Source organism: Erythrolamprus reginae, chromosome 3, assembly GCF_031021105.1.
Source record: "Erythrolamprus reginae isolate rEryReg1 chromosome 3, rEryReg1.hap1, whole genome shotgun sequence".
In the NCBI taxonomy this organism is placed as follows: Eukaryota; Metazoa; Chordata; class Lepidosauria; order Squamata; family Dipsadidae; genus Erythrolamprus; species Erythrolamprus reginae.
Window position 1 is genome coordinate 134,968,416 of NC_091952.1, and position 23,157 is coordinate 134,991,572.

General features: G+C 37.9%; 1 protein-coding gene across 2 annotated transcripts; it reads right to left on the reverse strand.

The window, feature by feature from the left end:
* Window positions 1-613: 613 nt before the first annotated feature.
* On the reverse strand, window positions 614-20,431 carry UAP1 (UDP-N-acetylglucosamine pyrophosphorylase 1). 2 transcript variants are annotated; one of them, XM_070746719.1, is made up of 11 exons: window positions 20,165-20,431; window positions 17,849-18,144; window positions 15,777-15,981; window positions 15,507-15,682; window positions 14,453-14,625; window positions 12,357-12,550; window positions 11,056-11,199; window positions 9,654-9,842; window positions 8,093-8,140; window positions 2,305-2,371; window positions 614-1,162 (listed from the first exon to the last, which is right to left on the reverse strand). In XM_070746719.1, the coding sequence occupies exons 1-11, from the start codon at window positions 20,176-20,178 to the stop codon at window positions 1,055-1,057; spliced, it is 1,614 nt and encodes a 537-aa protein (XP_070602820.1). In that variant the 5' UTR covers window positions 20,179-20,431; the 3' UTR covers window positions 614-1,054. The 2 variants fall into 2 exon arrangements, with proteins under 2 accessions (XP_070602820.1, XP_070602821.1); XM_070746720.1 differs by lacking the exon at window positions 8,093-8,140 and having other exon boundaries at window positions 20,165-20,356.
* Between the last annotated feature and the right edge of the window lie 2,726 nt (window positions 20,432-23,157).

Below are 23,157 nucleotides of genomic sequence, written 5' to 3' on the forward strand. Positions count from 1 at the left end.
CCAAATTAACTAACTGACCATCCAACCCACTCATCCATCTCCTACAGACTCAAAAAAGATCAGAAACTGTACGGTCTGAGACTAACATAATTTTTAAATTAAATTTCTTTTAAATGCGGCTCAAAATCAAACTGTAAAATGAATAGGTTTTAAATGAAGAGAACTGATTTGTGCAAACCCCAGCCCTATCTGTCTTCCCTATTTTTATGTCTGTTAGAGCAATCTCTGAAAATTAACATCCCATAAATAGCTGTCTATATTTTGGTTAAAATACCAAAATAATATTCCCAAGCAAAGGAATTTTCCAAAAAGAAATATATTTTGGAGGGAATGGGCAGAATGTAGCTTTTGGTATCCTCACTATCTTGGCATTCTAACTCAGCTTGAGAAGAAATTTAAGAAATAGTGGCTATTTCCTGCAATGATTCCTTAAACATAGTTTCAAGACATCGTTTGAGAGAGTCTGTTCTAGTCTTGCTCTATATACAATTCTTGGGAAGAGAATGCATTCCTTAGATCCCTATTGACTGCAGTGAGCCCTTTCCTACAGAAACAAGCTCTGCCGTAACATAAATATAAGTCAAGTAATAAAGAAGTGTCAAGAAACATTATGTTAGGAAAAACATTTTAATTCTTTTTAATTCAATTGTATTACTTTTTTAGTGTTTCAACTGTGCAATTCCAGCAAGATATAATTATTCGTAAAGCACAGATACCAAATGCAAAAAACACACTTAAAAATAAGTTTTTAAGTGTCCCAACCCTCGTACCACTTAGAGACCATTTACAGCTGTAATAAAGGATTGTCTTCAAGTACTACAGCATGTAACGGAATAGGTGCTGCAATTTGAAACAGCAACCATTTAAAACATTAAAGAATTATATAAATAGTTATCTCCAGATTCCATGATGAAGTCATGTTGGGCATTTTTTCTTATTTGCAGCCTACTACTGATTTTTAAGGAAACTCAATTTGAGTGAAGATTCTTCAAGGTGATAGTGAAACCTTTGTTTAAATACTCAATCTGACACGAAAGAATCATAAAATCCCAGACTAGAAAGATGATCTCTCCTGGACACCATTCTTCACTAAGTGGATCCCACTTTGATCTATAATCAAAGGAGCATGGAATTCTTTGTCTTTGACCAGCTCCTCCAATCCCTAGAAAAAAGGAAAGACTCAGAAACTATTCAGGATAAATTTAGTATCAGTACAGCAAATTTAACCATCAAATGTAATCTAATAAGAAATTTGGACTTTCCATTTGAGAAAATCAGTTTCAAATTCCTGTTCAGATTGTACTGGGTGGCCTTAAATATAGCTTTCTAAATCCTATTTTTAGATATATGCTTTAAGGTATTATCATCCTCCATTAAGGATTATTATGGGGATGAAAGTCAAGTGTTAGGAGCATTTGATATATTCGTGTTAAACCTTCAAACTCACACGTCCAATTACTGTTTCATAATTATAGTATATGAGAACATTTTTGATGAAAATCCCCTTATGATGGCTTGCAACAGTATTGTAATTAGCTGGTTACCCAATCTTCTACGAGACAGCTTTGTAAGAGTGATGTTTTAAACCTGCATTTTTAGCTATTGGAAGACTAAAGGCCTCCAATAGCTAAAAATAGCTAGCCTTGCTAGGTTAGCAAGTTTAGCAGTCTAATTTACAATAATATAAATATAATACAAATCCCAATACCAAGTAGGAAGGAAGTAGTAATCCATAAATGTATTGAGTGCTATAATTATATTAACACCATGTCTCATGTCTATATAAACCATTGAAATTTGTAATAGAGTGTTCAGCAACTAAACATCCCTCTCTACTCACAATTCAAGTATGGGAAACAAGGATTAAATGCCAGAGACTTTTGCCATGAGTCTCAGGAATATTAACTTTCCCATTATTACATTACATTCCTTTTACAGAGGTTGCTTGTTTCAACTTTGGCCTATCATCTATATTCATATTTAGCAATAGCACTAAACTTATATACTGCTCCACAGTGCTTTACAGCATTCTCTCTGTGGTTTATAGAATCAGCATATTGCCCCCAACAATCTGGGTCCATTTTACCAAGCTTAGAAGGGTGGAAGACTGGATCAACCTTCAGTCATTTAGGTTCAAACTGCTGGCAGTGGGCAGAGTTAGCCTGCAATACTCTATTCTAACCATTGCACGACCAGGGCTTATTAATCTTACTATCCATAAAGCAGAATTTTTACTTTAGGATGGGGCGTTTAGGAGAAGATAGGTGGAGGAGAAAAAGAATTTAGAATACCATAGCAACTTACTTCACCCCCATAGGAGACAAGAGGAGAAATCTCACACTGAATTGGCAAGTCATTTGCATCTTTCAAACTAAGGAACAATGATAAAGAAAAGGTGTTAGTTCACAATGAGAAGTACACCAATACTGCTATATTACTTGTGCACATGGCAAACTCTTGTTGAGGCATGAATGTGTTTCTCTGCTCATCATAAAACTTGTTTTTAGTGCTGCAGAAATCTAAATAGTATTAGCAGCAGGTGAGGGGAGAGAGAGAGAGAGAGAGAGAGAGAGAGAGAATTATGCACTAAGTAGAGTGGCAATATTTCAAGAAATATCATTTTCCCTCCAGGGAAAAAGAGAAAAATGTTGAAAACCTAAGCAACCCTCAGTTTTTTGTATCATACCATATCAAAACTCTTGTGTCTGCTTGTCATTTCAATTGTGCTAAGTGGTACATCATAAAGGTAAACATTCTGAAACAAGCCACCTCAAATTAATAACTGATATATTACATCCAAAATCCAGGACCCATTACTCTTTTGGGATTGAAATTTGGCATAGTTGTGGCCATTTCACAGCAACATTTCTTGGCAGCTTCCCATAAGAAAAGTCAATGGGGAAGCCAGCAGGAAGTTGGAAGTTCCAGGCTGGCAGGCAGGTAGGCAAGTAGATGCTGTTGGGCGGAGAAAGTGAAGGGTGGAAAAGGAACAATGTAAGGTGGGGAGGATGCACAAGAGATACCGTGTGGGCCAGGGAAGATGCAAAAGGGTACATGATGTTGTACGAGAGGCATCATGCAGGTTGGGGAGGATGGACGGAGACTCACAAGCATGCATAACAGGTGCTATGAGAGCTGAAAAGGATGTGCAAGGTAGCATGAGATATACCTTAGGCTGTCAGAGAAGGTTACAGGAATGCACAACAGTGGTGGGTTCCGAATTTGCTTGCCGCCAGTTCGCACATGCAGAAACGTCACAGGTGGATGGGCAGAGCCTCCCACCATCATCGCTACTGGTTCTAAGAACTGGTCCGAATCGAGAGCAACCCACCACTGATGCACAGTAAGCATTGTGTGGGTCAATGAGTGTGTGAGAAGGAGTGAGAAGCACAGTATGAGTTCGAAAGAAGTTTATAAATCAGTACAGATATGAGGGAAGCAAAAATTTGCAGAGATACAAACTTAAAGTGTCAGTGTAAACAAGTTTTATTTCTTTTTATCTTCTTATCATGTGCATTTAATTTCTTTCACCCACTATTTCTCACTCTACTGTTCTTGCATAAACATGCTTGCCCATCATACTTTGTACATGTTTAAGAGTCAACTAATGAATTCCTAACAAGATAGTGGATTGTTCTATCCAGAGTTGCAGAGAACAGTGTAATAGGTGGTATATAAATTTAATAAAAAATAAATGTCAGTAGGGGGGGGGAGTCACAACTACTTCACTGAAATCAGAAAATGCTGGCAGAAGTCTATCATTGGGTCAAAACTTATCCAATACTCCCAAAAGAGTAAGTTATTGCCTATCAAGGCATACTATGTGTCCATATCAGAATACTCTACTGACCATCTGGGAACATCTCTTCAAAATCTACCGGTAATCTCATCTCTACCTCTTCACCTTGTCTCAATTTGTTCTCAGGACAAGCAGCTGGGTGATAGAGAAAAACTTTCACTTATTTGCTGAGGTATGCAGATGTTCAGTGAGTTAGTAGAAGTACCTAGATGGCTTGGATTGGTCTTAAAAGCTGAGCAGATCAGACATGGTGATGGCATAGTGATAAAAAGCGGTAAAATATTTATTAGGTCTGCAGATTAGACAAGAAAGTAATTTTTTAAAAGTATCTTGGATTCAGGAGACTGCAAATCAGTCCTTTGTTGCTGCAAAAAACCACATGGACACAACCTCAAAATCACCAGAAGTACAGTGCAATTTCAATGTTTTCCTTTGTGCACATGTTAAGAAACATGAAAGGTTTCCAGCAGTCATTTCTTCTCTGTTCTAAATCTCCAAGCATTTGAGGAAGAATTCCTGTCTCCCAAAGCTTATGTAAGTCAAAAATTAATATTGCAACTTGAAATAAACAACAACAACAAAAAAGAACATGAGAAACCACTATTTTCTAAGCTGCAATGCAATATGTGTATCTCACCTCTTGGTTGAGTTTTCTAGGAAACACAGAGTGAAAAGTGTCTTTTTTCACTTACACCAATGGGAAAACAACAGCAGGAGACAGCTTGATTTTATTTTTTACATCTTCCAAACTGGAGTGCAAGGAAAATGTAGATATAGATAGTCCTCAATTTCCAAACTGGAGTGCAAGGAAAATGTAGATATAGATAGTCCTCAACTTAGGACCGGTCACTTAACAACTGTTCGAAGTTACACAGTCCCCTAAAAAGCCACTCATGACCTGCTTTTGAAATTATGACAGCTACGACAGTCATGTGTTCTGCATTTTAAACACTTGGTGACTAGCTCAACTTTATGGCCATTTGCAATGTTCCCATGGTCACATGACCATGATCTGCAATGTCTTTTGCTGGTTTCCAGAGTTACTTAGTTTCCATCAAAAAAACACCCATTGGGGAAAACTGATTCCTCAAAAACCATGCCATTCACTTAACAGATGCAGCATCGGCTGAACAATTGCTGCAAGAAATATTTTAAAAATCATGTCATATGATGCCTTCCCATCGGACCACAGTGACCTCTGACTGTAATTCCAGGTTCAATTATGCTTGCAAGTCGAGGACTATCTGTACCTAAAAGATAAAAATCTTTCCAGCATTCACAGGTTCCCTTTGCAAAGGATTGAAAGGGGAAGATGGTGGCTCATACGATTTCTGTTTAGCTTTGGAGAATATTATGTATTAAAATATTCTCTTTTCCCTAGGTCACAGCATGAACAAGAAGGAAATCTCATTCCCAAGTTTTATTGGAAAGATGGGGAGGTTTTTTTCTCAACATTCTTTATCTTCTGAAAAGATGTCTATCTAGAGCAGTGTTTCCCAACCTTGGCAACTTGAAGATATTTGGACTTCAACTCCCAGAATCCCCCAGCCAGCAAATGCTGGCTGGGGAATTCTGGGAGTTGAAGTCCAAATATCTTCAAGTTGCCAAGGTTGGGAAACACTGATCTAGAGAACTGTGTCTTTCCAAAGTCCTGTTATGCCTACCATAAAAGAGATGTTCGGTGGAAAGATACAAAAGGTCCCTAGCCCATTTAAGATGCTATTACCATATTTCCCTGAAAATAAGACCCAGTCTTATAATTTTTTTGCCACCAGGTCTTTGTGTGTTTGTGTGTGTGTGTTTGTGTGTGTGTGTCTTCCACTGACTCACCTCACTTGCATGTGTTGCCTCCCCCCCAACCTCCTTTTCATTGTCAGAGGTCTTCAGGAACTTCTTCTGCAGCTGGCTAGGCTTTCCTGAAGGCCTCTGCAGCTGATAACAGAGCTCTGGGTCGATGCAGAGACATTTAGGAAAACCTTGTGGCTGCAGAAGAAATGGGCCAGCAAGGCAGGTGTCGGAATATGAGAGGCCTGTCTGCAACTGTCCAAAGGTAAATAGTAGGGCAGTTCTGGGGGTGGGGTGGGGGGACACAATGGGGTAATGTTTATGCCCTATTTATTGAATACTTAATAGTTTCTTTATTGCCCTTCCTTCTCTAGTACCTTAGTATGATCCTTAATTACTTTTAAAATGGGAAATAATTAAATAGCATGTTTTTACCCATAAAAGCTTTAATCATTTTAATCATTATCTAAAAATGAAGTTTTATAGCAATTAAAGAAAATTGAGCTACTTGCCTAACCTGTTATCATACTGAACCTTGTGAGTTGAGTACAAAACCTTACTGTGATCCTCAACAAATAATGCTGTCTTCCATTTGTCCTTTTTGTGGTTATTCAAATAATGTGTGACTTAATCAACAGAAAAAGAGTGTAAGCACCTATTTGAAAACTAATAGTGGCAGGTAAGCCACTCCCATTCAGTCACATGACCTTTAAGCCTCCATTCACATGATTGTCAAGCCACTCCCACCTGGTTATGTGCCAGCAAGCCACTCCTACCTGGTCACAAGACCCCTTAAAATAAGCTACGCCCACAGTGTGACAGTAAAAATTTTGGCAGCCCATCGCTGCCCATCCCCACTCTAGCTTAACTTTTACCCGTGTGCCTCGCCCCACCTTGTGCACCCTGGAGTGGGAGGGGTCTTAATTAGGGCTTATTTGGGGGGTAGGGCTTATATTGGGCGCACATGTAAAAAAAAGTTGGGGTTTATTTTCAGGATAGGTATTTTTTTTTCTCGGGGAAACAGGGTATTTGTACATTCTGATAATTATACACATCTTTATAGTGATAAATGGCCCTGATTAAATATCCAATGACCACAGACAGTGAAATTCATTTATTTACCAGGGAGCTTGGGTGGGATGAAAGAACACTAACTACTCTTCTTTTTTTGATCCTGGGCAGTGCCAATGAACACTTTCAATGAATAACCAAGACAAAATGAGCTGCTTCGTTCTACCTGTCAATGACTACTTCAGCTTCAATCGCAACAACACAAGAGCACGCAACAGATTCAAACTTAATATTAACCGCTCCAAACTTGACTGTAAAAAATATGACTTCAGCAACCGAGTTGTCGAAGCATGGAACTCATTACCTGACTCAGTAGTGTCAATCCCTAACCCCCAACATTTCTCCCTTAGACTATCCACGATTGACCTCTCCAGGTTCCTTAGAGACCAGTGAGGGGCGTGCATAAGTGCACCAGTGTGCCTTCCGTCCCCTGTCCAATTGTCTCTCCTTATCTCATTTATCTTTTCTTCCTTTCAAATTTGTTCACCTATACTTTTATATCTTTTCTTCCATTTATTTCTTTAGTTATATTACTACATATCTATTTTCTTCAATGTGTATTATGTATTGGAATAAATAAATAAATAAATAAATAAATAAATAAATAAATAAATAAATAAATAAATAAATAAATATGGAACCTATACCTTTGTTAACTAGAATTATTGTATATATTATCTCTTCCTGCAAGACTGGCTTTCAAATAAGACAAAACAGTAACATTTAGGATATATGACAGAACAACTATAAATACAAAATGATCTCAAGGAATTATTAAATACCTATTCAATAAGCTAATATCTGTAAATACAAAACCTTTCTATTCTGTCCTCAATCACCTTTGGATCGTTCCCTTTGCTGCCCTCTTCATTCACTAGTGCTCCTTTTCCTATTATCTCTTTTTCTTCATAATCTAATCTGAAGATCCTTATATTCTCCATTCCCCCTGCTCCCAAGATGAAAAGTAGAATTCAGAAAGTTTTATGCAGTAAAAATAACATTCAAAAATCATACATTTGCACCGACCTCCCTGCAAGCCCCAGATTTTAAAAATAACACTGCAGTTGCATCAACCGGGGGGGGGGGGGCTAGCATTATTAGCATATTTTCTCTCCCCCATCCCAATAATGGTGTTATATTTTCAGAGCAGACCGCCAGCAAAGCTTGCTATTTAAATTTTAAAAGCCACAGATTTCATAGGCGCGAAAAAAGCTGTACACATGCAGAGTAAGGTCTTCCAAGAAGTGAATCTAAGGTAGCCACTGGCCATTGTTTCATAGGTCCCAAGAAGTAAATAAAAAAGAATTGTTTGTTGTATTTAATACCAAATAAAAAGATGGGGTACCAAGACCCTACATGCTACGGAGAGGTGTGTTAGCCAGTACCCAAGCAGACCCATCACCATGCATTCCCAGCGGCCCGAGACAGTATATTTACTTGGGTTTGACATCAGCTTGGATCACATCTGACCTTCCATTTGTGTTGCTGTCATATGGGGAAAAAAAGGATTAATGAGCAGGCAGTGTGCCATATCTAAAAAAGCAACTATCATATAGGAAGAATGGAGTGGGCAGATTCTACTCATCTATTTAAAAGGAGGTTGGAAGCACACAGGTAGTCCTCAATTTATGACCATTTGTTTAACAACAATCTGAAGTTATCACAACGCTGAAAAGTAATTTATGATCTGTCCTCAAAGTTATAATTGTTGTTCCATGTGATCATAATTTGGGTGCTTGGCAACCAAGCTCACATTTACCATGACTGTAGCATTCTAGAGTCACATGATTGTGAATTGCGAACTCCTAGCCCATTTTCTACAAAAATCAATAGGGGAAGCCAGATTTGTTTAATGACTGCAGGATTTGTTTTATAATTTGCTCAACCATGGTAAAAATAGTCATAAAATTGGGTCCAGTCACATGATGATTCAGTTAACAATGATATCGCTTAATGACTAAAATTTGGATCTCAGAATTCTGTGGTTCTGAGTTGAGGAATACCAAATTGAATTGCAGTTTTTTTTTAATCCAGAACCCTATTTTTAAGGATTTTATTTTTATTTATAACCCACTTATTTTTTTATACATACGTTAAAGGGGAGAACACATACAGAATACTCCTTCCTCCCACTATTCCCCCCCCCCCAACAACCACCCTGTGAGGTTAACTGGACTGAGAGAAAGTGAGTATCCCAAGGTAATCCAGCATAAGGTGGGAGTAAAACTCAGAGTCTCCAAATTTCTAGCCTGATGCCTGAGTTACTAGACCAAACTGGATCTCTGATATCAATTTGATATCAGTATTGAGCAACCTGTGGTTCTCTAGGTGTTATTAAAATGTCACTCCCAAAGCTGAACCCAGCCTAGCAATAAGGGATGTTGCAAATCGTTATTTCAGCAATAATTGAAGAGCAAAACACTGCTTTTCCTTGAATTTCAGAGATCTTTCTTCAATCATTATCTTTTTTTACCTTGATACTCAACTCCACTATGTTTCTTGGGACATTTTTTTAGAGCCAGATGAAAATGTGTATCACAAACATTCAACCTTTCTTGCTATATAATAAAGGTGATGAGCTTTTAACACTATACCGTGTCATCTGACTTTTTCTTCTCACCTGTTCCTTCTACATCAAAACAAATGAACTATTGCCATCTCTCCCATGAAAAATAACTGAGGAGGCAAGATTCCAAAGTCAAATGTTTGGGAGCATACAGGTACAAACAAATGGGGTTACTTTGTACCAATTTAGTGGCCCATCTATTGTGATTTTGTTCTTCCAAAACCTTTCTCTCTCCAAGAGTGCATGTTCAAACTCTGGTCTCAGACACAGAGCATATAGGCTAGACCAGCGTTGTTCAAACTAGGAAATTTTAAAGTGTTGATCTTCAACTACCAAAATTCCCCAATCAGCATTCTGGAACATTGGTAATACAACTGTGTATGTTCTCTCAGTTGAACTGGAATTACATGCAGACTACACAAAGTTTCTAACCGTGGAATAGCTGGCAGGCGTGTTCCATTTTCATCCACAAAGTGTCCACCAGCATTGAGAACCCAACAGTGATGCAGTGACATCAAGGAGTGTCTCGCAGTGGTGGGATTGTCCTTGCCATTTTGGCTATCGGCGTTTTTCAAAGGAGAGAATTCATCTTCTCGCAGCACTTCATAAACCACAAAGTTCCTGGATTCAAAATAAAGTTGAGATTGGTCAAGTGTAGAGATTTGAATCACTTTCTGCTCCTACTACCATATTTTTCCAAAAAATACGATCTACCCTGAAAGTAAGTTCTAGCTTGATTTTTACATGTACGCCCAATATAAGACCTACCTCCAAAATAAGCCCTAATTAAGACTCCGCAGGCTCCAGGGTGCATGGGTAAAAATGAAGCTAGAGTGGGGAAGGGGGTGTGGAGCTGCCAGACAGTTGCAGCCAGGCCTTGCAACCCTGACACCTGCCTTGCCATCCCATTTCTTTCGCGGCCAACAAGGCTTTCCTGAGAGCCTCTGCAGACAATAACAGAGGCTCCATAGCTTGGTTATAGGGCTGCAGAGGCCTTCAAAAAAGCCATGCCGGCTGCAGAAGAAGTTCCCGAAGGCCTCTGGCAGCAAAAATGAGGCAGGAGTTGCAACTGAGGTGAGTTAGTGAACAACCCACCCCCCAAAATAAGATCTGGTGCCTTTTTGGTGGCAAAAAATATATAAGACAGAGTCTTATTTTCGGGGAAACGCGGTACTATCAACTACAGTCCTATAGATGGACATTAGCAATAAACTCATATGCCAAGAAAAAGTCAACAGAGGGGAAGAAAACATTTCTACAATTACATTTCTATCTTCACCCAAAACATTTTTTCAAAGCTTTCAAAACTAAAATGCCTACCAACTTTATAGCAATTGCTGAAGCTAGTTGTAGTCCTTCCTTTAGATAGGCACAAAGATAAACTGACACTGCAGAGTCTCTGAAGGCGTTTGCCTTGAGCTTCAGCCTAAACAGGATGGCCACTTAATATCTGCTTTCTCCTCTTTAAAATCATATCTGTTCCTCCTGTTGCTTATGACTGGTTCCCAAGACAACTTCAGGACAAATTACTGTTCCTCATTTTTCTGTAACACCATACATGTCCTACAAATGCCACACAATCTAGTTTGAACATTATATGTAGCATATCCCTTTTTGATCCATGCTTAACCACCCATCTTACTCTTCTATTTACCAGTTCCTCATAACATAATGTTTCCAGACCGCTCAGCTTCTTAGCTGCATTCAAAAATGATAATCTCATACAATCAGGAGTAGGGTGGGGTGGGGGAAAGAGAAATCTCAAAACAAAAATAAAGCGAAGAATTATACGCATATGCACACAAAATAGGTCAGTCAATCACTTGGGACTTACTTAGCGAACTGGAAGATATCGAATACAAATTTTTCCATTTTAATTCCATTTGGTTTGTCAGGCTTCAGACCTTTTCCTGTGGTCACGTCTACATATGGGATTTTTTTCTGAGCTATGTGATGTTGCAGCTGAGGTTCATAATCACTGAAACATCAAGATGGGAGTCAGCAGAGTAAGAAGCTTGGCTTATCAATTGGTCTATCTCCATTTTTAAAATACCATCATTCAGGCAGGCAAATAATAGCTATTCCAAAACTAGATAACTGAGCCACCTTTTTACTCCTGTAATAAAGCAGCACTACTGTTAAATACTGTCAATTAGGGCTCATCCCTGCTTGTAATCTCTTCCTGCCCCTTATCTTGTTTACAGTTTAATGTAAACATCAATGCACTAAAATCTCTTGACACATTTTCTGAAAGAATCTAAGATACTGTATGGATTTTGACCTTGAGCTTTCAACGAGGTTGACTCAGCCTTCCATCCTTCTGAGGTGGGTAAAATGAGGGCCCAGATTGTGGGGGCAATATGCTGGCTCTGTTAAAGAAAGTGCTATTGCTAACATGTTGTAAACTGCCCTGAGTCTAAGAAGAAGGGCAGCATAAAAATGGAATAAATAAATAAATACCAGAAACTGTGCTACCCCATCACTTCTCTTTTTCCTGTCAGGACATCATTAGCAATGTCATGTAATACTAAACATATAGATGATCAAGTGCCAAACCTGGAATCATTAATCGAACAAATAAAGAAACACACCAAAAAAATTAAACTGAATATAAAACCATCTTGATTAAACCTTGAAAATAAAACTGAATAAATATAATAATATCCTGCTCAAAAAGGACTAAGGAGGAAAAAGCAACCATGATCAGGAGATCAGAATAAATCCTCAACAAAAAGAGACTAGCACCTTTAAAAAAATGGGTAGAGGAAAGGAAAATAAAATCACATTCTATATTTATTTATTTATTTATTTATTTATTTATTATTAGTTTTGTATACCGCCCCTCTCTGAAGACTCGGGGCGGCTCACAAAAATCTTTTATGTCCTAAAAGATTTTTAAAAGTTTTCTACCAGCAGCATTCTTTGCCTTGTGCAATTTGTGAGTATTGCCTATATGATACTTTCATGGTATGCTAAAATTAAATAGTTTTTATTTCTTGGTTTGAACCATCCTGAGTAGTATAGGCTGTGCCATAGCAAACATAAGTTTAAAAAAAGAACGTATTTTAGCATGAAGAACAGAAATAACCTTAGAACACCATTTCATAGATCAGCATGATTAAAGAAAGTCCTTACTTGACAATATCTTTTAGAAACTCCAATGTGAAGTAGTGATTGGCAATGTTGCCAGCATTAAAAAGTAATCGGCCATCGGAACCTCTTTTCTGGGCTGTGGCCAAAGAAATCTCACTGTATTCCACCACTTTATAAACCCCATCTACTCGGCACACCACTCCAACTGGTTCTGTCGGGTTAGTTTTTTCGACAACCTTGTAGTGGGGTAGAAAACAGAATTGTAATAATTTGAATTGATGTAAATAACTGTGATATATAAATATTTTGATGGAATGTAATTCCTTCTTCAAATACAATAACTGTTATTCTCAGTTTAATATATATATTAGCATAAGGAAGAAAACTTTAAATGATGGGATCAAGCTATGCAAATGATCTATAGCAATTCAACGAGCATTAGCAAAACAAAATAATTTTAATATGTATTATTTTGAAATAATACATATCTCAAATACTGCATGTACTAATGGGAAAGGTATATCAGATAACCAAAACTTCCAAACTGGCAAGCTGCATCAACGAATACAATCTCTGTAATATTATAAATGTTGCCAGTTCATATTGTTTTATCTCTGAGACACTCTCTCACCACAGGAGGGTGTCATAGCAAAATAATCTTGAATAAATCTTCCTGCCAAACTTGGTCATTTCTGATCATTACATCCATGTGAATTTCTTATTACATTATGGATACAGCTTCCCAACCTAACTAAGAAACTAATTTACAAAAAGAGCAGATATTGTATTACTAAATAGCTGGTGAATTATTAGTTAATCAAATCAACCAAACAAGACATAATTAAAACACACATCTATTCCTACTCTTATCTCAGAATAAAAAGCAAGCCACTCTGGATAAATTATTTTTTTAAAAAGTTATGAATTCACTATAATTTCTATTTTACAGAATCAGAAGAAAATTCTGACCCTGAATTGGTATGCTAGGGGAAGATAATACATAGAAGGTAACATATTTAAGTAAGATCACATGATAAAAAAGAGAGATGTCAACATCCAAGATAATTCCTTAGAATACTTTAGAACATATTCCCCTTTAACAAGAACCTCTAGGATTAGAACTTGACAATTACCAAGTCAGAGAGCTACAGGAATGGTGAAATATCGACAGAAATATACGAAAGAACAGAGCAACAATCAGTAAAATTTCTAACCAAAACGATGCCAGCAAATCTGGAGAAGGCAGATTGGAGGAAGTCAATTTGCATACCATTACCAAAGAAAGCCTACTTAAGTGTTTGTGCAAACTACTATACAGTATTCTTAATTTCACATACCAGCAAAATAATGCCTAGGGTCATCCAAAATAGCTTTTAAATTAATTTTGGATCATCCAAAATTCCATACATGGAAAGGAGATTCCAGATGCTCAAGCTGACTTTAGAGAAAGCCAAGGAATACAAAATATTATGGCTGATACATGCTGAATAATTTTAAAAGACAAAGAATACTAAAAATAAATCAATATGTGCTTTACAGATTAACAAAAAAGTTTATGTGTCAATCATGTCAAGCTGCAGAATATTCTTAGGAAAATGGGACTCCCCAGAATATCTCATAATTCCAGGGTGAAACCTGTAATCACAATCTGGATGGAACAGGTGACAGACTGCTTCCAGATCAGTAAAGGAGTGAGACAATGCTGTTCGTTTTTTTATTCAATGTATATGCTGAATATATATTGAGAAAGGTTGTTTTGGGAAAATAAAAATGAGCTTTTAAAATTGGAGGAAGAAACATCAGTAGTCCATGACATGGTGATGACACTTCCCTGATAGACCAAAATATACTGTAGGTTGTATTAATGAAAGTCAAAGAGTACAATGAAAAAAATGGAATTAAGATTAAATACAAACCCCAAACCAACCATAATAGGTACATTAACCAACATTAGAATGGACAGTGAAAACATTGAAGTGGTAATTATCTTTTGCTTTTCAGGGGTCACTACCTGTAGTAAAGAAATCATGAGTAGCAATAGTAGCAATAAAGGCCTTGGTTATTTATTTTTTCCATTTTTAAAAATATTATAATGGCTAGGAAAGTAAGGAGGAAGCAACTCTTCAGTCACTTGTTACCTTAGCTCCACAGTCTGCTCCTTTCTGTATACAAAAACCAATGAACCGAGGGTCAGCAACTTTTACCAAAATATTATCCACACAATAGACATGTATGCTGCCAATTCCTCGTTGTTCCATATCCTCTATAATATGATGAGTTCCTAAAGCTCGGTACAGACCCCCATTGCCATCTTTAGGGGGAAAAAGAAAATGCTACTTTATTGTTTCTTCGTTTGTTTGTTTTTAGCATTTCTGACTTTTTTCAAGCCACATTTGATATACAGATGTAAAGGTTTGCAATACAGTACAGAGAACATTTCATTCCTGGTTCTACAGGTAGCCCTCATTTAGTAACTGATAGTGACTGTTTGCAAATATGATAATAATAAACATAGTAAATGATAGTGAAAAAATCATTTTCTGAACAATCAGCACACCTATGACAACAACACAAACAACACAGTAATCCTGGCTTTGTTGTATGAGAAATATATGTATGTATGTATGTATGTATGTATGTATGTATGTATGTATGTATGTATGTATGTATGGGCGGTGGGGCTTCTCAGCGGCCTCCCGAATGCCAAACCCGGAAGTTTGGCAAAAGTTCAGGTTCCGCGTTCGGGAGGATGCCGAGAAGCCCCCCCGGCTGTTTCAAAAGACGACAGCCGGGTGGCGTGGCTTCTCGGCGGTCTCCCAAACCCGAACCCGAACTTTTTCTGAACTTCTCTGTTCGGCGTTCAGGAAGCGGGTTCATAAAGCGAAAAAAGTTTGTAAGAAGAGGCAAAATTTTTCCGAACCCCGGGTTCGTATCTCAGAAAGTTCGTATGACGAGGGGTTCGTATCACGAGGTACTACTGTATTTATTACTCAAATAACTTTGTGTTCTGCTGATTTTATTGCAGATTCCTGCTCACACCAATACACAATCAACCTTTTCAGAGTGATCTGATTAACTGCCTATATCTCAACACTATTAGACTATGGATAATTACCCAAACAAGATTTTAAAGTTTATTTCAATCCCGAGTTACTAATTCATGCTTATAAATCAAAGAGGTCTACATCTTACCTGGAGCCATAGAAACTTTACCCTTTTCTTCCAGGAAAATTTTCCCATTGAAGTCCATGGCAGGCAGCATTCCTTGTTTGAAGATGATCACATTCTCCTTCTTCAAACCAAAATATTTGTGTTTTAGAAAAAAATCTTTAGTCAGTTCTATTGTCCTGCCACTGGTCATTATATACCTGCGCAGACCAATAAGAGAGTCATAATTCATTAAAGTCAGACACAAATATATCTAGGATATGCATTCATTTTGAAATGACAAGAAATCCTTACCATGGAATAACACATTGAAGGCCATGTTGCTTTTCGGCTAGCTGCTGCAGTTTTAAAATACGCTCTGCTTGGATCTGAAACAGTGTTTTATGGGAGAGCAACCCTACATCATACATTCCTTTGGGATACGAGACACCAAGCCTTGTCCCTTGCCCACCAGCTAACAAAAGAACAGCAACTTTACTCTGAGAAATCTGTTGGAGACCTAAACCAAAAAGAAAAAATGAAAGGGAATAATCTGATCTCAAGTGCCACTTCATAGACATTTTATTCTACGTTTGAACAGCATAGTCTTAAGAAATTTTACTGTAAACACAAGAAAAAAAGATCTGCATCTCTGAATGATATTACCATTATTATTGCTAGATATTTCATCCCCCTCTCTCCCTCCCCCCCAACATAGGATGGAAAGCACCTATTCTAAAACCAAACCTTTAACCGTTCTAACCACAGAATGGAAAAATAGATATCCATAACACTTCTAAGGTGAAATCTTCCTAGAGTACTTCCTGCTTTCAATTGTGGCTGAAACTATTGAAGCATTCCAGTACAAGTGATTCCATAGGTAGATGTAAACAGATGAGGAACTGATATGAAACAGCAGCATTAACTTTTTAACTTAATTTCTGCAGCACTGTAGTACCTACATATATTGCAAGTATTCAATGGCCTGAATGCTGTATTGTCAAAACCTGACTTTCTAGCATTTTAAATATCTCTCAATTCAAACAATTGACTGGTTTGATCTGCTCTTTTCCAGCAAGCAATGCAGAATTCTAATGGCTGGGGACTGAGCTAAAGATAAAGGTTTTGTTTATCAAATTCAGTTGATTCAAGCTGTAATACTAGTTTTTCTTCAGGTTTTACATTTTTTCAGTATTAGTGCTGGTCATTCTTCAAAACACACTAAATTCACTAAATAATTATCCTAGATCATATAATTTAAGGATCTTAGAGATATAAAATCCAATGCTGTGATCAGTGCAGAAATCCACAGGCATAACATCTTCAGATGATGGCCATTCAGTCTTATTAATATCTCCAGCCAAAAACAGCCCACCCTTTCCTAGAGCAATCTGTTTCCATTTTAAATGGCTTTTGTCATTAGGCTAATGTTCACATAAAAACTGTTTCCCAATAATTTAAACATATTGTTGTCTTTTGGAGCAGCTCTGCAGAATTCTTCCTCTGTGTTAGATTCTCAAATACTTGAAAGTAGCTACTGTGTCATTGTACAATCTGCTCCTTTCTAGGCTAACAATAGCCAGTACGTACATTTTTCTTCAGTTTCTTATCATCTCATTTGCCCTTTCTGTGACATGCTCTAGTTTGTCAATGTCCCTTCCAAAATGTAATGTGAAAAATGAGTATATAATATTCTAGATATAGCTTAAGCAATCAAAATAGAAGGGAAATTACTTCTTTTGATGTTGATTTTATAGTTTGATTGGTATGGTATAGATTGCATTTGCTTGTTTTTGCAGCTGTGACATGCCATTGGCTCATATTCAGCTTGTGATCCATTAAGAATCTAGATCCTTTTTGCAAATACTGGTCCCAGTTATCACACACACACACACCCATTATTCAAACCTTTGGTTTTTTCCTATCCAAATGTAGGAGTTTGCACTGACTCTGCTACAATTCATTTTGCTGTCCATTGTTCTGTTTATCAATCTCTAGCTACTGTAAAGAATTTAATAATAAGGAAAGCAATAACCTCATAATCAAGTAAAACTTATATCTAAAATGTTAAAAGTACAGCTTCATTAACCACTTGAATATTTACCAACTGATTTGCAAAAAGTGGACTAATAAATAAGAATATTTGAAGCTCACAGTTGAAATGAGGGACTCCTTTGAGCTCTCTGACTAAACTGGATTAGAAGAGATCCCACTTTATTTTTTGTTTATCTAGGCCAGTTTGTGCAAACTCGTTTTCTCCCAAGTGTGATAGAATGAAACATCTGGAAAGCAGCTGATTGGGGAAGTCTTCCCTAGACAATGTCATGTCATGCTACAGGTTTACTTTCTTAAATATCCTATGTGTCCTGTTGGATCCTTACACCTACCTTCTTTCTCCCATGCTGGCAGCTGAGCTTGGTCACGTGTTGTACTCCCAAGGACCTCACGTGGCACAGGTTCCATCTTTGCATCCATGCTTTCCTGCCCTGATAAATGACTACTATCTAACATGGCTTTTTTGAAAGCCTGGTTCAGCTCCTTAAAATCCATGTTGTTTAATTCTTTATATAGTTCTTGTTTTTCTAGTTCATTTAATTCTTCCCAAAATTGAAGAAGGTGGCTTTGTCCTGCTTCAGCCAAGCAGTGCTGGAGCACATGGATATTGATGTTGCTGTCCATGACCCTGCATAAGAGAGAAAAAATGTATTTATGAAGCTAATTGTACATGGTTTTTCTGCATTTTTTCCAGCACTCATTTGTGAAGTTAACTCTAACATAACTTCATGGAGACTTTGAGAAAAAATTAGGCATGCTGGATAAGCAGCATGAACACTGCAGGATTCCTCCACTCCCATTATTTAATGCTACAATAATAAACACTCTAAATACAATGATAAACTGCTCTAAACTAGACTGCAGGAAATATGACTTTAGTAACCAAGTAGTTAATGCATGGAACGCACTACCAGACTTTGTAGTATCATCACCTAACCCCAAATCTTTACCCTTAGACTATCCACTGCTGATCTCTCCCAATTCCTAAGAGGTCAGTAAGGGGTATACATAAGTGCCCCAGCGTGCCTTCCGTCCCCTATCCTAAAGTTTCTTTTTTTATTAGTATAATGTATATTATTATATCTTTGTATACCACCAATATGTACTTGACAAAATAAATAAATGAATGAATGAATAAATAAAATAAAATAAAAAATACTGAAAATCATCTACAACAGGAAAAGTCCTCCCAGAGAATTTTTTCTTCCGTGTCGTTCCTATATTTCTGTGAGTAACTTCTTCGTAGTGCTCCTTATTCACTTTCAGTGCTCCTGATTTAACATGAAACACAGTTCTGATATAGAACTATGAGATAAGTAGAGGCTTCAGTCTTCTGCAAGCACCCAATACATATTTCCTTGATCTTACCCAATATTTAAAATGAGATGCACTAAAACTGTGTGATATGGTCTTCTGGAGAAGTAGAAAACAGCTATCTGATAACAGGCATCTGAGTCCAAATATGATTGAACAAGAACAAAATTTATGAATTTAAATATAAAGCCAAAAATTATACACTAATTTGTACAAAATACAAAATGTAAATCTAGTGAATATTACGAATGTATGATGTTAACTTATGAATTCCGCTATTGTTTACTTTAGTTCTGTCAGTGCTAACCATCTGCTGGAGAATGGATTTCTTTTCCTGCAAGAGATATTGAGCACTCTCCAAAATGGAGAGTGAAAATAATATATAGGATTCTACAGGATTTGTCAAATCATAGCCAGAGCAACAATAGATTTTTCAAAGGCTTAGATTTGTACACAAAATTTTATTTTATCCCAGTTTCAGTACAAACAAAAATAAAAACATAACCTAGACAGCTATCCAGACTACCCACGAGTCAAGCTATAAGCATTGGCAATTTAGTGATTTCCCTTTGTCACTAGCATGAACATGTTCATTCGTTAACAAATGACTATAGCAAACTGAATTTGCATATACTGTATATGGCATAATTATCTGACATTCCAACATTTAATCTTCCTCCACCCCAAATGCTCCTATTGCCTCTACAATGCTTATAGTGGTACCATTCTTTCAGGTTGTTACATATATAAAAATGGTAAAGATTCTACTGCCCTTTTTTTTTTTTACAAATAGCATAAAAATATTTTGGATGTTTTGCTGTAATTCGCAGATCCACTGAAATTATAACGTATGCATTTGCTGGGAAGAAGCATTCAACGTTCCAGTTTTGCAACACCTGTGCATATAAATTGTTTAAAAGGGTTAAAGTCAGCTCTGCTGCAGCAACTTATCGGCATGGTCCTGTTTTAAGTTCTATACTATCCTAGTCTTATTCAATGCACCTTACACTTAGATAGAATTACACCTGATATATCATGTGCAGTGCTTATTTATAAGGATGACATTTATATTGATTTTTAAAAAATACACATCCATCAGGATCACTCATCTTTTCCTTTGGTTAGAAGGTACGGATACCATAACTTAATAACTTAAGTAAAATTAGTAGCTTGTTTTAAAGACCAACTTTTAAATAGCATGCATAAAATTAGAAACCTCACACAATGACAGTATAATTCACCAAGCTCAACCCAAATGAATAATAATAATTCCAGACACTGTGGCTCCCTTTCGTCCCCAATAGAAATGTCCAATTTACAAAAATGCAACTCACCCCCCCTTTTTCATAGCTCGCCTCAACGCTGCCTCTAGGAAAAGAGCAAACCTCGCCCGTTTTGCCGGCCACTCAGTTGCGTCAGGCAGCCCCTTTTACAACCCCACTTAAAAATCAGCTCGGCTCATCTTTTTCCTTCTTCTCACGCCAGCCTATCAAGAGCTCCTTCAAAGCCCCGCCCCCCTCGGCTTCATTAACCAATAACCAGGCAGGAGGAGGAACCCGCGGCTTCGGCCTCGCTCTCGCCCACTAACTGGGTGGGGTGATGACTCTGGAATGTAGCCACGTCAGACTTCACCGGAACGGACACGGAAAGTTACTGGCTCAAAACCAGGAGGCGGGGTTTGAGGAGAAAAGTTACGCGCCTTAAGGAAGGCAGGATGGAAGGGAGACGAGCTGGCGTCGTGGTCACTGGGAGGGAGAGGCGGGAAAGTCTCACGCCTCCTTTTCCGTCATGTGATTGACATTGGCTCTGGCAATAGCCCCTGTTACATTCCCTTTTCTTAAGGCATGAGTGATGTGGCAGCGAACTTTGCTTTGTGGTTCCTTCTCTGCCTTTCAGTCTGTTTTACTTATACCTTTTGGCTATGTTCCCGTAATGCTCTTGGCCTGTAGTTAACTGAACCAGGGTTTTTATTGATTGATTGATTGATTTTGTCCAATACACAATGAGGGTTTTAGTGGGTATACACATGGTAAAATAGATAATGAAGGTTATAGAGGATATACTCATAGTAAAATATATTTAAGAAAGAATAGAAGAGAAGATATAGGAATAAAACATATCAATGAAAGAATAGAAGAAGAGATAAAGGAATAGAAGAAAGGTATGGGAGATATAGGAGAGCAATAGGACGGGACGGAAGGCACTCTAGTGCACTTGTACTCGCCCCTTACTGACCTCTTAGGAATCTGGATAGGTCAACCGTGGATAATCTAAGGGTAAAGTGTTGGGGGTTTGGGGATGACACTATTGAGTCCGGTAATGAGTTCCATGCTTTGACAACTCGGTTACTGAAGTCATATTTTTTACAGTCAAGTTTTGAGCGGTTAATATTAAGTTTAAATCTGTTGTGTGCTCTTGTGTTGTGGTTGAAGCTGAAGTAGTCGCCGACAGGCAATCAAGGACTAGGGAGGTACTAACAGGAGTACTGCGTCTGGTTTTGGTCACCACACTACAAAAAAGACATTGAAATTCTGGAGAAAGTGCAGAAGGGAGCAACCAGGATGATAAGAGCACTGGAACCTAAAACATACGAAGAGAGGTTTCAGGAATTGGGCATGGCTAGTCTAACAAAGAGAAGGACCAGGGGAGACATGATAGCAGTCTTCCATTACTTGAGAGTAATGGAAGGGCCAGACAAGGAATAATGGATAGAAGCTGACCAAAGAGAGATTCAACCTGGAAATAAGAAAGAACTTTCTGATGGTGAGAGTGATCAATTAGTGGGACAGCTTGCCTGCCTGCAGAGGTTGTGAGTGCTCCAACACTTGAGACTTTCAAGGGGAGATTGGACTGCCATTTTGTCCAACATGGTATAGGGCAGGGGTCCCCAAACTTGGCAACTTTAAGACTTGTGGACTTCAACTCCCAGAATTCTATAGCATAGCATAGCAGGCTGGAGAATTCTGGGAGTTGAAGTCCACAAGTCTTAAAGTTGCCAAGTTTGAAGACCTCTGGTATAGGGACTCCTGCCTGAGCAGGGAGTTGGACTAGATCATCTACAAGGTCCCTTCCAACTCAAATAAATAAATAAATAAGATAATCTGCTTCTGAGTTCACACTTGTAACATAAGTGAGCCCTCAGACTAAACAGTGTATAAAGGTAAAAATAAAGATTCTCCTCACACATGTGCTAGTCTTCCTGACTCTAGGGGGTGATGCTTATCTCCACTTCAAAGCCTGAAGAGCCAGCACTGTCCGAAGACAGCCCCATGGTCATGTGGCTGGCGTGACTAAAAGCCGAAGGTGCATGGATACAATATGAGAAAATGTATTGGTTTGGTGCGGTAAACAGTTGCAAAATGGCTTTCTAGTTTATCTAGTTTATATTATTTGTTTATTTTGTCAAGTGGTATTGGTAGTATACAAAGATATAACAATGTTTATATACATGATACTAATAGGAGAGAAACATTAGGACAGAGGGCGGAAGGCACACTGGTGCACATGCACACATTTTTGCTCAAAAGGAGTGTAGGTCTGAAGTCCAGCCAGTGTTTTTTTTTCCTGTTTACTATTTTAACCTCACAATCCTTGCACCTTGACAATGTACATACTGTTTCCTGCTCTTGTTTATTCTAACGAAGATATTGCCTGTACAGATTTGGGGATTTTTTTAAATTAAAAAAGTTATGTTTTTGCTTTTCACATAATAAAAGCCATTCACGTGGATCAAAACTGCCAGCACAAAACTTGTGTGCTGGTTTTGGAGAGCTGGTCTCTTGAACAATTAACTTCCCCCTGCAAAAGACTGTTAGTTTTGGACAAACTAATAGGAAAGTAAATGCATGTGTTGCAGAACATAAGAACGCATTAAGAAAAGAAAAAACTTCCTCCCTTTTCCAATACTTCAGAACTACAGAACTAAATTAATTTCCAAAACAACACTACAATAAAAGAATAATCATGGAAGCCATTGAGATAGAAAAACACCCCCACAATATACCTCCCGCCTACCAGACATCTGGAAACCAGCCCTCATTAACAAATGTATCCCAGCCATACAAACTGAAACCAAACCCAGAACAACACAGGACACTACCACCAATCACCTCCACCAGACCCAAACCCACACCCACCCTACAGACCAAATACAACCACCACCCAGAAGCCAAACTATCGCAGTGCTCCCAACTGTTGCAGCTCCCTCTGACATGCACACAAAGCAAACCGACAAACACCATAAACACATGACCAGACCACAAACTCGCAGCCAAACAAAAATTGTTACACCCCAGACACACATTACAAAACAGCTAAGTAGCCTGCA

Excerpts from the sequence above, each read along its gene's own strand:
- UAP1 (XM_070746719.1), bottom strand. Across the intron at positions 15,683-15,776 it reads CTTCAATGTGTTATTCCATG|GTATATAATGACCAGTGGCA; the intron begins GTAAGGATTTCT and ends TGGTCTGCGCAG. Across the intron at positions 12,551-14,452 it reads GAGCAGACTGTGGAGCTAAG|GTTGTCGAAAAAACTAACCC; the intron begins GTAACAAGTGAC and ends CCCCACTACAAG.